At 41.9% G+C, this 14,359-nt stretch overlaps 1 protein-coding gene across 1 annotated transcript in view; it reads left to right on the top strand.

Moving 5' to 3' along the window:
- ARL3 (ARF like GTPase 3) overlaps positions 1-14,359 on the top strand; it is a 32,769-nt gene that overhangs the window by 8,218 nt on the left and 10,192 nt on the right. Inside the window, exons 3-4 of the mRNA XM_024734972.1 lie at positions 3,401-3,517; positions 13,085-13,135. Coding sequence (XP_024590740.1) covers positions 3,401-3,517; positions 13,085-13,135 — 168 coding nt within the window. The remainder of the gene's footprint in view (positions 1-3,400; positions 3,518-13,084; positions 13,136-14,359) is intronic.

The raw sequence follows: 14,359 nt of genomic DNA, 5'->3' as shown, positions 1-14,359 counted from the left end.
TTTTTTTTTTTTTTTTTGGCCACACCATGTGGCTTGCAGGATCTTAGTTCCCTGACCAGGGATTGAACTGGGGCCATAGCAGTGAAAGTCCAGAATCCTAACCACTAGGCCACCAGGGGACTCCCTCAACTTTTTAGATTTTTTTGGGTGGGGTTGACGGGGGTTGGGGGCCCTTGCCACACGGCATGTATGCGGGATCTCAGTTCCCCAGCCAGGGATGGAACCTGTGCTCCGTTGCGGAGCACAGGCTCCGGACACGCAGGCTCAGCGGCCATGGCTCACAGGCCCAGCTGCTCCGCGGCATGTGGGATCTTCCCCAACTCGGGCACGAACCCATGTCCCCTGCATCGGCAAGTGGACTCTCAACCACTGCGCCACCAGGGAAGCCTAATTATCTGTACCTGTATTTTTATCCGCGGCATGTGGGATCTTCCTGGACCAGGGCTTCAACCCATGTCCCCTGCATTGGCAGGCGGATTCTCAACCACTGCACCACCAGGGAAGCCCTACCTGTATTTTTAAATCCAGCCTCATCAACCCTCCTCTTTCGTAGGGCTAAGCAAGCAAAGCACAAGGACGGTGGTGCTCCCAGCATGGATGTTGGAGACAAGTCCTGCCTGGAAGAACTCTAGTGGGTTTCTTTAGGCCTCCTTCCCTGCAGGAAATCCTGAGAGAGCTTGACCTTTGGCCAGGCCTTTGGGTTTCCTAACTAGGGGCAGCCCTGTTGGTCTTACTTTTTAAGTGTTTGAGCATTAGTGGTTTTAGCAAAACCAGAGTTATTTACCATTTTCTGTCACTGTCCTGTGATAAGAACTTGGTGTCGGGTTTGAATGGCTGTGCTGGTGTGTGTACTTCACGGCCAGCGAGTCTTACTGATTCGCAGCTCTTTGCAGAAAAGTCATTTCAACTGCGACCAAATGAGCAATTTTACAGCTTCTGAACAAATTTAATGTATGGCCTGAGGAGGAACAAATTACAGTAGTCTAGCCTAGAAGGGCTGAAAACACATATTAGTGTGTCAGGATTTCTGCCAGAAAAAGAAGGGCTAGGGGTTTTGTTTCATATTAGTGAGAGGCTGTCTCTCTCAAGAGCACCACTAAAATGAGGACGTCCACACTGTGAGCAGGGAAATGAAATCCTAGTTATGGAACCAAAGCTCCAATTCTAACTTTCAGGCTCTGTTTGTTATGTTGTAGGTGACTCTGTTATTATGTCAAGGTTTCGTATTTAGTCTTTAAAAACACACTTTTATTGTGTTTTTGTTTTATATTAGAAAAAGTGATAGATGCTCATTGTAGTAAACTTAGAACGTATAAATAGGTAAAATTGAGAAACTAGAAATCACTTATAATGCCCAGTCAGACATAACCACTGTTAACATTTGAGAATGTATCCTTTCAAGTTTTTTTCTTTGCCCATATATGGTGGGTATATTTAAAATAGAAAGTAAAAATGGCTCATACAGAGTATACTGTTTTGTATCATCTTTTCCACTTAATAACGTATCTTGAACATATTTCTACGTTGTTCTGTATGTAAATACTTATACAGTACACATCTCTAAATGTTTGCACCCATTCATTATTATTTCCTTAGAATAATTTCTTAGTAGATTTGTTGGGTCTGGTGACTTACAGACTTTTAAGGCAGCTGACACATATGGTCAAATTCTCGGATTTACACTTATTTATTCCCTCATCCTAGAAAGGATTTGTTGTTGCTGGGTCTGACATTTACTACTGTTCACAGGCTCCGGACGCACAGGCTCAGCGGCCATGGCTCACGGGCCCAGCTGCCCCGCGGCATGTGGGATCTTCCTGGACCGGGGCACGAACCCGTGTCCCCTGCATCAGCAGGCGGACTCTCAACCACTGCGCCACCAGGGAAGCCCAAGTGTAGAATTTTTAAACGCATAAAAGGGGTTTTGTGAATGAGTCAGAATGAAGTGCGCTTTTACAATAAGCTTAAGCCACTTCCCTTAGGAGTTCTAAAACTTCTAATTTATTCAGTCATTGGCATTTTAGAGGAGCAGTAGTAAGCATCATCCCCTGTTGTCCTCTAGTGACTGTCCTCAGTGGAAATTGGGTGGCAGTGTTCCCGTACCGTTGCCCTGTGCCTTCTCCTTCTGTGTGAGACAGTAGTGCTGGGGAGCTGCCAGAAGCAGCAAATGTTCATGGAGGCATCCCCAGACCCACTTAACTCCAGCGATTCTGGATGAAATGTCACTTCTGTGGGAGCAGGCTGTTGATGGGATTTTTCAAATCCTGATTTCATTATGTCACTCTTGCAAGAAGATTCTTTTTTAAATCTTGCTCACAAAATGCCTTCTCTTCGAACCCCAAAGGTCTTGTTAATTTGTTTCTCTGCACATGAACCCCCAGCTCACCCTTCTTCCTGCCCCTGATGGGCTTTACCGTCCCCGAAGTTCCACCTTGAGTCACTGTCCTGAAAATGAATACTTTCTTTTCAAGTTCATCAGAGATACCTATTAAAGAACAGTTTCAAATGCCCACTTGTTTGTTTTCATCACCACCTGTATGAGGGGTGCTACTCCAGTTTCAAACCAGCCTCCCCCTTCGTGTCCTGAGTTCAGGTCCTTCCTTTTCTTGATCAATGCATATGAGGCAATTTCTTTCATTTTGAGCTGCTCTTAAAGAATCCAGTCTTCCAGATTGTAGCTCTTGCCTCTTTTTTTTTTTTGGCTGCATTGGGTCTTCGTTGCTGCACGAGGGCCTTCTCTAGTTGCGGCGAGCGGGGCCTACTCTTTGTTGCGGTGCGCGGGCTTCTCATTGCAGTGGCTTCTCTTGTTGCGGAGCACAGGCTCAAGGCACGTGGGCTTCAGTAGTTGTGACTCTGGGCTCTAGAGCACAGGCTCAGTAGTTGTGGCGAATGGGCTTAGTTGCTCTGCAGCATGTGGGATCTTCCCGGACCAGGGCTCGAACCCGTGTCCCCTGCATTGTCAGGCGGATTCTTAACCACTGCGCCACCAGGGAAGCCCCTTGTCTCTTTTTAAACTTAACATTTGTTCTGTTGTGTTGAGTCTGCAGATTCAGCTTTGTTTTTTTGTTAGTTACATGTAATGTCCTGTTAAATTTCACCATGCTGAGGACTCATGGGGTGGGTGGGGGTCTGTGTTGATTACCAGAGCTGTTCTCATACCAAGTCATCCTCAGCAGTTCCATGTATGTGTGCACTCAGCATGACATCATCAACACTGACCCCAACCTGAGTGACAGAAGCACGTGTAAATACATTTTTGTTCCCTATCAAACTGTTTTCAGTATCATCTGTGTCACATCTGGCAGAGTACCTCAGAATTAATAAATAACATAGCTGGTAAATGTAACTTTGTCAGAAATTGATCTCAAAGCCTAGTAAAACTTGATATTTTTTGTTTCAGGGTTTTAACATCAAAAGTGTACAATCACAAGGTTTTAAATTGAATGTATGGGACATTGGTGGACAGAGGAAAATCAGACCATACTGGAGGAATTATTTTGAAAACACTGATGTTCTCGTAAGTACTCCTTCTGATGCATCAATTCATAATCTCTTCTCCCCTGTCTTACTAACATTTACACTATAATTGTCTTTCTTGTCAATAATTCCATTGCCGTAACATTGCTCTCCATCACTATGAATTTAGAGCCAGCAGACAGATTGTGGAGCTTTGTGTAATTCATATAAGATGTTTTTCTGTTGCTCAGTAGCAATGTTGTACCCACACCCACCTTGGCAAATAAAGTATTTATTAATTACCGTAGTGATTTGAACAGCAGAAGAGAAGTCAGGAGATTGTGCCATTGACTCCATCAACCCCAGGAAATCAACGAATCAGGTATATCCCGAAGAGAGCAACCAAGATAGTGAAGGTCCTGGAAACCATGATGTATGAGGAATGGTTGAAAGACCTGACGATGTCCTTCCTGAAAGAGAAAATGCTTGGAACTGTCTCTAGTTGCTTCAGGACCTATCTTAAGTCTGAGAGATTGGCTTCATTGTGAATAGTTCTAGAGGACCAGGCAAGGAGCAGTTTGGGGAGTATTAGGGTTTAACTCAGAATAAGGAAGAAGTTTCCTATAATCGTAGCTGTCCAGAAGTAGAGGAAGCCGCCTCAGGCTTCTGGGATTCCTTCTGCCCTGGGATTCCTGGCTCAGGCAGCATTCACGCAGGCAGAGGCTGAGACTTGAGCTCCCAGCTCACTGCCAAGTTCTCTAGGACTACTGTTTTAGGATTCCTGGAGATTTTACTCTCCAGGTGCATGATTTCTCCAATCCCTCAGCCTCTCAGCTCCTTCACCTCCCCTCCAGCGAGCTTGCCATCCACCCCACCTCAGCCACTCACTCATGGTCGTACCATAAAACCAGGGCCTTTCATGAACTTGGATAGGAAAAAATGTTGCGTAATATCTCCGTTAACCTCTAACTGAAAGTTTGAATTTACTTTAAATGACCATAGACAGTAAGCTGCAAAAACACGTCGATATCTTCGTTGCCAGTAGAACTCACCTTGCATCTCAGACAGCTTCCCTCTCTGCTGATGCTTCCTAGGTGTCTCTTTCTACCTGCTCACTCCTATCAGCATGCACACATCCTGTAGTCGCTCTTGTTTAAAACAAAGAACTCTTGGCTTCCTGTACATCCTCCCCTAGATACTGTCCCATTCCTCAGCCTCTCTTTACAATTCCTTAAAAGAATTTTCTGTGTTCTCTGTCTTCACTTCCTCTGCCCGCAGGCACTTGGAACCCTCCATTCAGTCTCACCGAGAATCCACAGTGAGAATCCACAGTGCCGAGTCCCATGTTCAGGTTTCATTACTCATCTCACTTGACCTGTCAGCACATTTAACAGAGTTGGTCGTGCTGTCCTTGAAACATTGTCTTTCCTTGGCTTCCAGAATTCCATTCTATCTTGGTTTTCCTCCTGTCTCACTGGCTACTCCTCCTCAATCTCCATTGCTATTTTTTCTTATCTCCCAACCTCCAAATGTTGGAGTGCCCCAGAGTTCAGGCCTGTGCTTTTCTTCTCTAAGTCGCTGCTTAGATGACCTCATCCAATTTCAAGGCGTTAATCACCAGCTACATGCTGGTGAATCCCAAACTGTTATCTCCAACCTGGAACTCAGTTTCATATACAGCCAGCTGCCTATTTGACACCTGAACACCAGTGGCTAGTAAGTCCCCTCAACCTCAACATGTCCAAAACCGAATTCCTATCTTCATCCACCCCTGCCCAAATCTTCTTCTCCAGTCTTCTCCGTAAATGACAGTCCCATTCATCCAGAAGCACTGGACTCATCCCGGGCTCCTTTTCACTCCCCACATCTTCTCCATCAGCCAATCCTGTCAATTCTACTTTCAGAATATTTCTAGAATCTGCCCACTTCTCTCCATCGCCACTGCTACCGTGCACTGATTTTTTTTTTAATTTATTTATTGTTTTTATTTGTTTATTTGGCTGCGTTGGGTCTTCATTGCTGCGCATGGGCTTTCTCTAGTTGCAGCGAGAGGGGGCTACACGGGCTTCTCATTGCGGTGGCTTCTCTTGTTGCGGAGCACAGACTCTAGGCGCACGGGCTTCAGTAGTTGTGGCATGCGGGCTCAGTGGTTGTGGTTTGCAGGCTCTAGAGCGCAGGCTCAGCAGTTGTGGCGCACGGGCTTAGTTGGTCCACGGCATGTGGGATCTTCCCGGACCAGGGCTTGAACCCGTGTCCCTGCATTGGCAGGTGGATTCTTAACCACTGTGCCACCAGGGAAGACCCCGTGCATTGATTATTGCAGTATCATTCTAACTAGCCTCCTAACTTCTGCCTTGCCTCCCTCAAGTCTCTCCTCAACACTATAGCTATATTGATCCTATTAAAACATAAGCTTCCCAGCTCAGAGTTAAAGCCAAGGTTCTTACAGTGGTCCACGAAGCCCCCTACCTGCTGACTCCTCTTCCAAGCCCTTCTCACCTGGTGCCAGCTACACTGGCCTCCTTGGCATTCCTGGAACACAGGCATGCTCCCACCTCCGGGCCTTTGTCATCACTATTTACAATGCTAGAATTCTTTTTTCTTAGATATTCTCATGGTGTAGTCCCTCACCTCAGACATATATTTATTTATTACCTTTCTCCTCCACTGTAATGTAAGCTACATGAATACAGGAACTTTTCTTTTCTTTTTTTTTTTTTAACTGTTGTATCCCCAGTGCTTAGAAAGTACCAAATAAATGAAATGGATAATTGTTATAGATGGATTCCAACATTAGGTAGAATGTGGAGTTCTATAACTTCTAAATTCTCTTCCAACTCTAAGGTTCTATGATTCTGTATCATTGTGGTCAAGTCCAGAGGCTTATTAATTTTATGAACTGGGTGGAACATCTACTTCACAGAGGGTTTATGAGAAGTAGTGAATTTATTTATCATAATTCTTAAATGGGGAATAATACCAAAATATAAAATTGTACTATCATCAAATCAATAAACACATGTGAGGTACCGAGATGGCCGTCACAAGGGCTCATAATGTTTCTGGCCCATGGTGAAGGTAAGTTCCAGTATGTTCCTTGTGCCAGGTTGAAGGTTTAAATGGATGAGAACAAAAAGATGAGACACATCCATCCATCCATTTATCCATCTATTCAACCAGTTATTCTTCCAAAATGTATTATATACCTTCTAGGAGAACAGAAGAGAAATGTTGGGAAAAAAGAAAAATTTTCCCTTTAATACAGAAATTTCTTCTATAATCTCAAATAATGTGTCTGGTTTTGAAATATAATTTTAGAAATTTTCAAATTTATGTAGAGGTCAAAAAAATAGTGTAACGAAACCCTAGATACCTACCCATCATCTGGCTTCCTTAATTTCAGCTTTGGCAATCTTGTTTCATCTCCCCTACCACTACTTTTTTTTTTTTAAGTATTTTAAAGCAAATCCAAGCCATCATATTGTTTCACTCACGAATCCTTGAAATGTAGAGATGAGTCTCTAAATTGTATGAAACTACGTGTTAGAAAAACTGAACATTAAAAGTCTTTCAAGGGCTTCCCTGGTGGCGCAGTGGTTGAGGGTCCGCCTGCCGATGCAGGGGACACGGGTTCGTGCCCCGGTCCGGGAAGATCCCACATGCTGCGGAGCGGCTAGGCCCGTGAGCCATGGCCACTGAGCCTGCACGTCCGGAGCCTGTTCACCACAACGGGAGAGGCCACAGCAGTGAGAGGCCCGTGTACCGCAAAAAAAAAAAAAAAGTCTTTCAAATCCCAAAAATCAACAAGGAAAGTCCTGGAACTAATAAGTGATTACAGCAAATTTGCAGGCTATAAGGCTAATATACAAAACCTATAGAGTCAAGCCAAATCATTATGCTATACACCTTAAACAGTGCTGTATGTCAATTATATCACAATAAAACTGGGGGAAGAAAAGGCTATAGATTCTCCTTTACTTTTTGAGGCAAGAGTTGGGAAAAAGCAGGCAATTGAGAGAAATCACAGTTCTATCTGTTCATCTACTGGATTAGGTACTTTGAAAGAAATGTCCAAATGCCAAAGGGCATGTCCAAATATAGGGACTTCCCTGGTGGTCCAGTGGGTAAGACTCCGCACTTCCAATGCAGGGGGCCCAGGTTCAATCCCTGGTCTGTGAACTAGATCCCACATGCGTGCCGCAGCTAAGAGTTCGCATGCCACAACTAAGAAGTCCACATGCCGCAACTAAAAAAGATCCCGCATGCCACAATGAAGATCCCGAGTGCCACAACTAAGACCCAGCACAGCCACAATAAATAAATAAATAAATTCCTTTAAAAAGAGCTGTATATAAGGACATTAATGCCTTAAGGCTCCATGAGGAGTTCTCAGAAACTTTCTGGTCTACAGATCAGGGTAATTTTAAATCATAAGCTCTAACATCTTGAGGGTAGACTACAAGGTAGTTGTAATATGACCCTGGATTCCACACTTCCCATTAGCTGAGAGTACCTAGGAATTATTGGACAATCCAGCAAAAATAAGTTCACAGTAACCCTAGAGGAGCTTTCTCCAGCTGTATTATGCTGCCAGTATCAGACAATATTTTGGATTGAGTCAAACCTTTTGTCATTTTCCAATGCTATTTGAGATTAAACAAGTCTTGAGGAGCAGCTGAGTCCCCAGGGTTAGATTCTAAGGCCTTGGGGCTTTTAGCCCTATCTGCCCGTTTTGTAGCAGCTTGGAGTGACAGTGGTGGATGGGTTACATTAGTTTGTTTGTCTGTATTTAAGAGTCTTCCACTGTTGGTTGAAAAGACATTACACTAGACTCCACGCTGCCTAGAAGAGCAGGGTTGAGGCTTGATGCATTTCGTTGCCTGGTTAATTCTTTTCAGTTCTCTCTAGGGTGCCAAAATACAGTCTTGCTTTAGAGCAGGTGTCGACAAACTGATCCAGCCTGCCTCCTGTTATTGTGTCTCGTGAGCTAAGAATGGTTTTGACATTTTTAAATGGTTGAACAAAAAAATCAAAAGAAGAATAAAATTTCCTGACACGTGAAAATTATATGAAATTCAGATTTCAGTGTCCGTAAATAAAGTTCTGTTGGAACACAGCCACGTCCATTTGTTTATGTATTTTTTTATGGTTGCTTTTGCACTACAGCAACAAAGTTCAATAGCTGTGAAAGAGATTGTATGGGCCACAAAACCTAAAATGTTTACTACCTGACCCCTTACAGAAAGAGTACCAACCCCCACTTTAAATTATATGTTTCTCTAGAGGTTTGAAAGAATCAGAGCAACTCCTAAAAGCGCAGTTATTCTCAGGGATGATGACACTGAGAACATGACTTCAGCTTTATTAATTTGGGGGAAGTGACTAAGAAATTAATCCTGAGATATGATAGAAGGGAGGGGATAGGATGTCTTCCATTTCTCTTGTGCCAGGAAATAACAGCCTTTTGATAGATAAAAACACATCATTTTTTTCAAGGTATATATTAATATTAATACCAAACTCCATTTACTTTATCATTATTAGTTTTGTGTTTAAACACAACATAATTTAAGGTAATTTGCCATCATTTCCATATCCAAAGGACATCAAGTGAGATAAAGCTCAACCAACCATCTCTTATATTATCTCCATAATATCACTCACACTTGAGCATCGGTACTACTAGAGCACAAATAACTGAAAACAGGTCGTCCAGAAAACTTATTTGTCAGTTTCACCTTCCTCTTAAGACTTTTGCTCAAGCTATCAATAAAAAGCCACACTTTTTAGTGCCATCTCTTCTGTCTCCGTCTACCCCTCTGGTGGAGAAATACTTAAGAGCAATAAAATGGCCAAAAGGTGGCAGCAGGAGGGAGGAGGACCAGAAGCAAGAGGAGAAACAAAGAGCCTTCTATTCACATGGTGGATAAGCAGTCTCCGGATAATCCAAAATTGGCTGAACTTCCATCCAGAAAAAGTCTTTTTCTCTAGGTCTTCCTCCCACAACCAAATAAAAATTTCCAAGCAGTTGCCAATGAAGGTGTGAATTGGCTCTGCTTAAAGCATCATTCTCATTCTCAGTGCCATGGATTATAAGTTTATTTTAGAATAGGTTTATGAAACTTAATTTTTGAAGATCCGTAGTGTTTTAAGACCAGTCAAAAGCACTATATTTAACTTTCTTTAATACTTTCTGAGTATTTTTTATTTGATAATCTGTTTTTGGATTCTTTTTCTTGCTCAGTATTATGTAGCAACCTAAATGGGAAAAGAATCTGAAAACAAATAGATACATGTATATGTATAACTGAATCACTTTGCTGTACACCTGAAACTAACACAACACTGTTCATCAACTATACTCCAATATAAAATAAAAAGTTACACCAAGGGGGGAAGGGGCAGGGGTGGGTTGAATTGGGAGATTGGGATTGACATATATACACTATTGATACTATGTATAAAATAGATACCTAATGAGAATCTACTCTGTAGCTCAGGGAGCTCAGTGCTCTGTGGTGACCTAAATGGGAAGGAAATCCAAAAAAAAGAGGGGATATATGTATACGTATAGCTGATTCACTTTCCTGTACAGTAGAAACTAACACAACATTGTAAAGCAACTGTACTCCAATAAAAATTAATTTTAAAAAATTAAACAAATGGTTTTTGCATGGCTAGATTAACACTTATGTTATTAACAAGAAAAAGAAAGGAAGAAAAAGAGGCTATCCTTATCCTTAGCTATTGACCGCAAGCAAACAGATACTTGCAGGAAGAAACTGGGCAGCGCTGGGGAGGGGCTAACCAGGAGAACCGTGTGCCACTATAGAAAAACAGATTTGTGGGATCACCAGAGACTGGTTTGTGCTTAGGACTTTTTCACTTGGCCCTTTTAATAAATGGGGCAGTTGTTTTATAGCCTTCCTCCTGGAATTATTTTACAATAATTTTCAAATTCTATAAAAGTTATGTGAGAAAAATACTAAATGATAGGAAGAATTTATGTACAGTTTAGGAAAAGCCCCCTTTTGACTCTTTTAATGAAAATGTTCCTTGTGAAATTTAATGTCAAAGCAATAAGTAGCAAGTCATTTAGCGAGTAATTAAAGTAAAAGTTAAAACTTTCTTACTGACTTTCAGCCTCTGGATTCTTTGGTATTTCAATCATCATCTTTCTTGTCTACTATTAAAACTATCTTTCCATTCCTAATTATTCTCTCCCAACTGTTTATTTTTCATCATATCAAACACCAATTTCTTAACTGTATCTTTTTCTTTTCTTTTTATTTTTGGCTGCGCCACGCAGCTTATGGGATCCTAGTTCCCCGACCAGGGATTGAACCCGGGACCCGGCAGTGAAAGTGCCGAGTCCTAACCATTGGACTGCCAGGCAATTCCCATTACCTTTATCTTTAATTGTATCCTCAGCCTTGTCTCAGCCTCCTCTACATTTACCTTCTCGCTCATACCCTTTGTTCTCAAGCACATTTTTTCCTGCTTTGTAATCTGAGCCCAGAATACCCTCCCAGGGATCACCTGACCCTTCTCCCCTCCCCCACATCATCTCCCACTCTTGCCTGAGTGAAGATCATCTTAATCCACTATAGACTACCAAATAGTTCTAATCCCGTCCTTTGTATTCAGGTTCACTTTTCCACTGCATTCCTTCTTTCTACATCTGTGTTTATACTATGCCTGCTACTATATAATGTGAGACCCACCAGTGGAAAACTAAGCTACCACCATGTTCTGACTTATCAGACAGTATCGAATTTTGTGTCTCTGTGGTGTGCATTGACATTGAGTCAGAGTAATATTAACAATAACACAAAAAAATACTGAGACCAAACACATCCATCCTTTCTCCTATGCTTCTCCATGAAGGAAACACAGGTGAGGTGGTCCCTGGTATAATATTTAGCACTAGTGACTCTAAATTTATTTATTTTTGGCCGTGCTGCGTGGCATGCGGTATCTTAGTTCCCGACCAGGGATCGAACACGTGCCCCCTGCCCCCTGCCCCGAGCCGAGGAAGCGCCGAGTCTTAACCACTGGACCTCCAGGGAAGTCCCAGCACTAGTGACTCTAAATGAGAGTGCATTAACTTAAGCAAAGGAATTTTCATTGTTGGGGTTTTTTTCCTTTCAAAAGAGAGCAAGTTTTCAGAGTAGAACAGAATTTTAAGGCACGTAAAGGTGGGAATTCAAGATTGTTTTTCATTGTTGTTTTTCAATGATATGTTCCTTTATAAGAGCGTTTCCATGTTATACCGTTAGTTTAATAACAATTCTAATTTCTTTAAAGAAAGTTTGAAATTTTGATAATTTTTAAGACTAGCAACTGGGAGAACATTTAATACACTGATGATTTTATTTAAATGACTACAAAATATCTCTGGTTTTCTTTTTTTTTTTTTTTAATTTACTTATTTATTTTTGGCTGCATTGGGTATTCATTGCTCTACATGGGCTTTCTCTGGTTGCGGCGAGCTGGGGCCGCTCTCCGTTGCAGTGCGTGGGCCTCTCATTGAGGTGGCTTCTCTTGTTGCGGAGCACAGGCTCTAGGCTCGCAGGCTTCAGTAGTTGTGGCACGTGGGCTCTAGAGCACAGGCTCAGTAGTTGTGGCGTACGGGCTTAGTTGCTCTGTAGCATGTGGGATCTTCCCAGACCAGGGCTCAAACCCATGTCCCCCTCACTGGCAGGCGGATTCTTAACCACTGTGCCACCAGGGAAGTCCTCAGATTTTCTTTTTAAATTAACATATGAAGAAGAATTAGAAGGGAACTTTCATAGGAAATGAAAATAATTAATGTGCTTGGGTTCTGGAACTATAGGTGATTATTCTTTCTTCTTTGGTCTTATCTAATTTCCCTTATCAGTGTTATAGGATGTTATTTATACAATAAATAAAATTCAGTGATGGGAAAGAAAGCTTGGGATTTGTAATTTACGGTAAATCTCAGAACTTCTCTTACTCTGGCAAAGCCTATGCCCCTGCTATTTCCAGTACTTGATCTTAACCTCCCAGCACCTGAAGACAGCATACAGTTAATACTGAAAATGGTACTTTCAGAATGATGTTCGAGGTCTATAGGATTTGTAAATGCCTCAAAACACTATCCCTTCCGGACAATTTGGGACACGGTATAGCAGAGTGCTTAAGAGCAGCTAGGGACTTTACTGTCAGGTATGCCTGAGTTTGAATCCACATTTTGTCATGTACCAAACGTAACTTGGGTACATTACTTAACTTCTTCGGGCTTATGTTTATTTATGTATAAAATGGGATAAAAATGAAATCTAACTCACGGAGTGATAACGAGGATTAATAGGGTAAATCTAGTAAGAATGCTCAGTGAATGCCTGTTAACTATATCTGTTTTCATCCTGCTTGGCTCTCCTGACTTCCTACTTTGGAGCTTTGCTGGAGGTATTTTCTGGGCCTCTCCATTTAATTAATGAATTAGCTTATTTTGCATCCGTAGATAAGAATTACCACCTCAGTTTCAGGATGCTGTGCTAATGTGAAAATCTGCTCATTGGGAATCATCTGCTCCTTCCCTAGAAGTTGCCCTGTCTTTTTCCATATTTGCTTATTGAAGTAGCTTTCTTCTTTCACTTTACAGATATATGTAATTGACAGCGCAGACAGAAAAAGATTTGAAGAGACGGGTCAGGTAAAAAATTGTTCTGTTGAGATGCTTCCCGAATAATTGGGTATTCATTAGTCTACTTTGTAAATGTGTAAGAGCGGGGGAAGTATTTTTGTTTAACCTGTGCAGTTCAAACAAAACAGTCATTCTGGCAAGCAGGCAAAATACCACTTGCCTAAAAAGAAAGTAGTTGAGAATTCTTTAAACAATTTTTCGTTTAAAGCTTTTTAGTTTTAATCAAATTAAATAAAAAAGGTATAAGCAAATGGAACTTACCACCATGCCCAAAAGCTCTTCCCAGGCCACATAGAAATGGACCTGAGGAACAATTCACTTATCATTTCTGTGTACATTTTTCAATACCAACTTAATTGATCCAAGGGTAACTTGGACGAATTAGAAGGTATGGGAAGAAACGTGCAAGCCAAGACTAAGCTGCTCTTCTTGCCAAGCGAAGAGATAGGTATACCTTGAACCCAAATATGACTTCAAATGCAGAGTGCATGTCAACATGATTACACAATGCAGTCTGTGTACGCAGTTTTAAATAGAGAAGCAGTGGGCATAGACCATTTTACCCAGACTGAGTGCACTGATAAGAAGTGAGTAGTATCGTGGACCTCTTTGGAGAAGCACCTTTACATTTTATTGCGGGGTCCTTGGCCTGTGTCCTGAACTACTGCACGTGGCCTTCCAAAGGTAGCAGTCCCCATGTTTAAGTTCCTTTTCCCTGGAAATTAGTTTGAGAACTCTCCAGGCTCCTGGAGACAGCCCCTCTCCCTTCTATACCTTGATGATTTCTAGACTTCACTCAAGTGAAGCAATGTTAAACATGAGTTTGGAAGTGAAGGGTGTCAGATGGAGATCTGCCTCTTGAACCATCCAGTTCTCTTTGACAGCCCAAGTGTCTTAAGTAGCTAAATTGTGGGTTGAGTGGGGAAGAGGTGGATCCTGGCATTTAGCTAAGTATATACCTTCTCCTGTACTTATTGCAGGCAGAATCAACATACAGTTTAGATCCCAACCAATAACCTAAAAATTAGAGACCTTGCCAGATGGACTAATGCAGTTACTTTAGGATGTGGGTTTAATGAAGTGTAATGCACATGCATGCATGTTTTGGAGACAGAGATTGATGAAACAGAATTATAGTCTCTAAAGCAATTGTCATTTTTAGTTCAAATTTTAAAATATATATGTATATGTACATAAACATGCATACATGTATGCGTATCTATGCATTGAAAG

This window comes from Neophocaena asiaeorientalis, unplaced genomic scaffold (genome assembly GCF_003031525.2).
Source record: "Neophocaena asiaeorientalis asiaeorientalis breed wild unplaced genomic scaffold, Neophocaena_asiaeorientalis_V1.1 scaffold240, whole genome shotgun sequence".
In the NCBI taxonomy this organism is placed as follows: Eukaryota; Metazoa; Chordata; class Mammalia; order Artiodactyla; family Phocoenidae; genus Neophocaena; species Neophocaena asiaeorientalis.
This window is presented reverse-complemented; position numbering and strand designations above follow the sequence as displayed.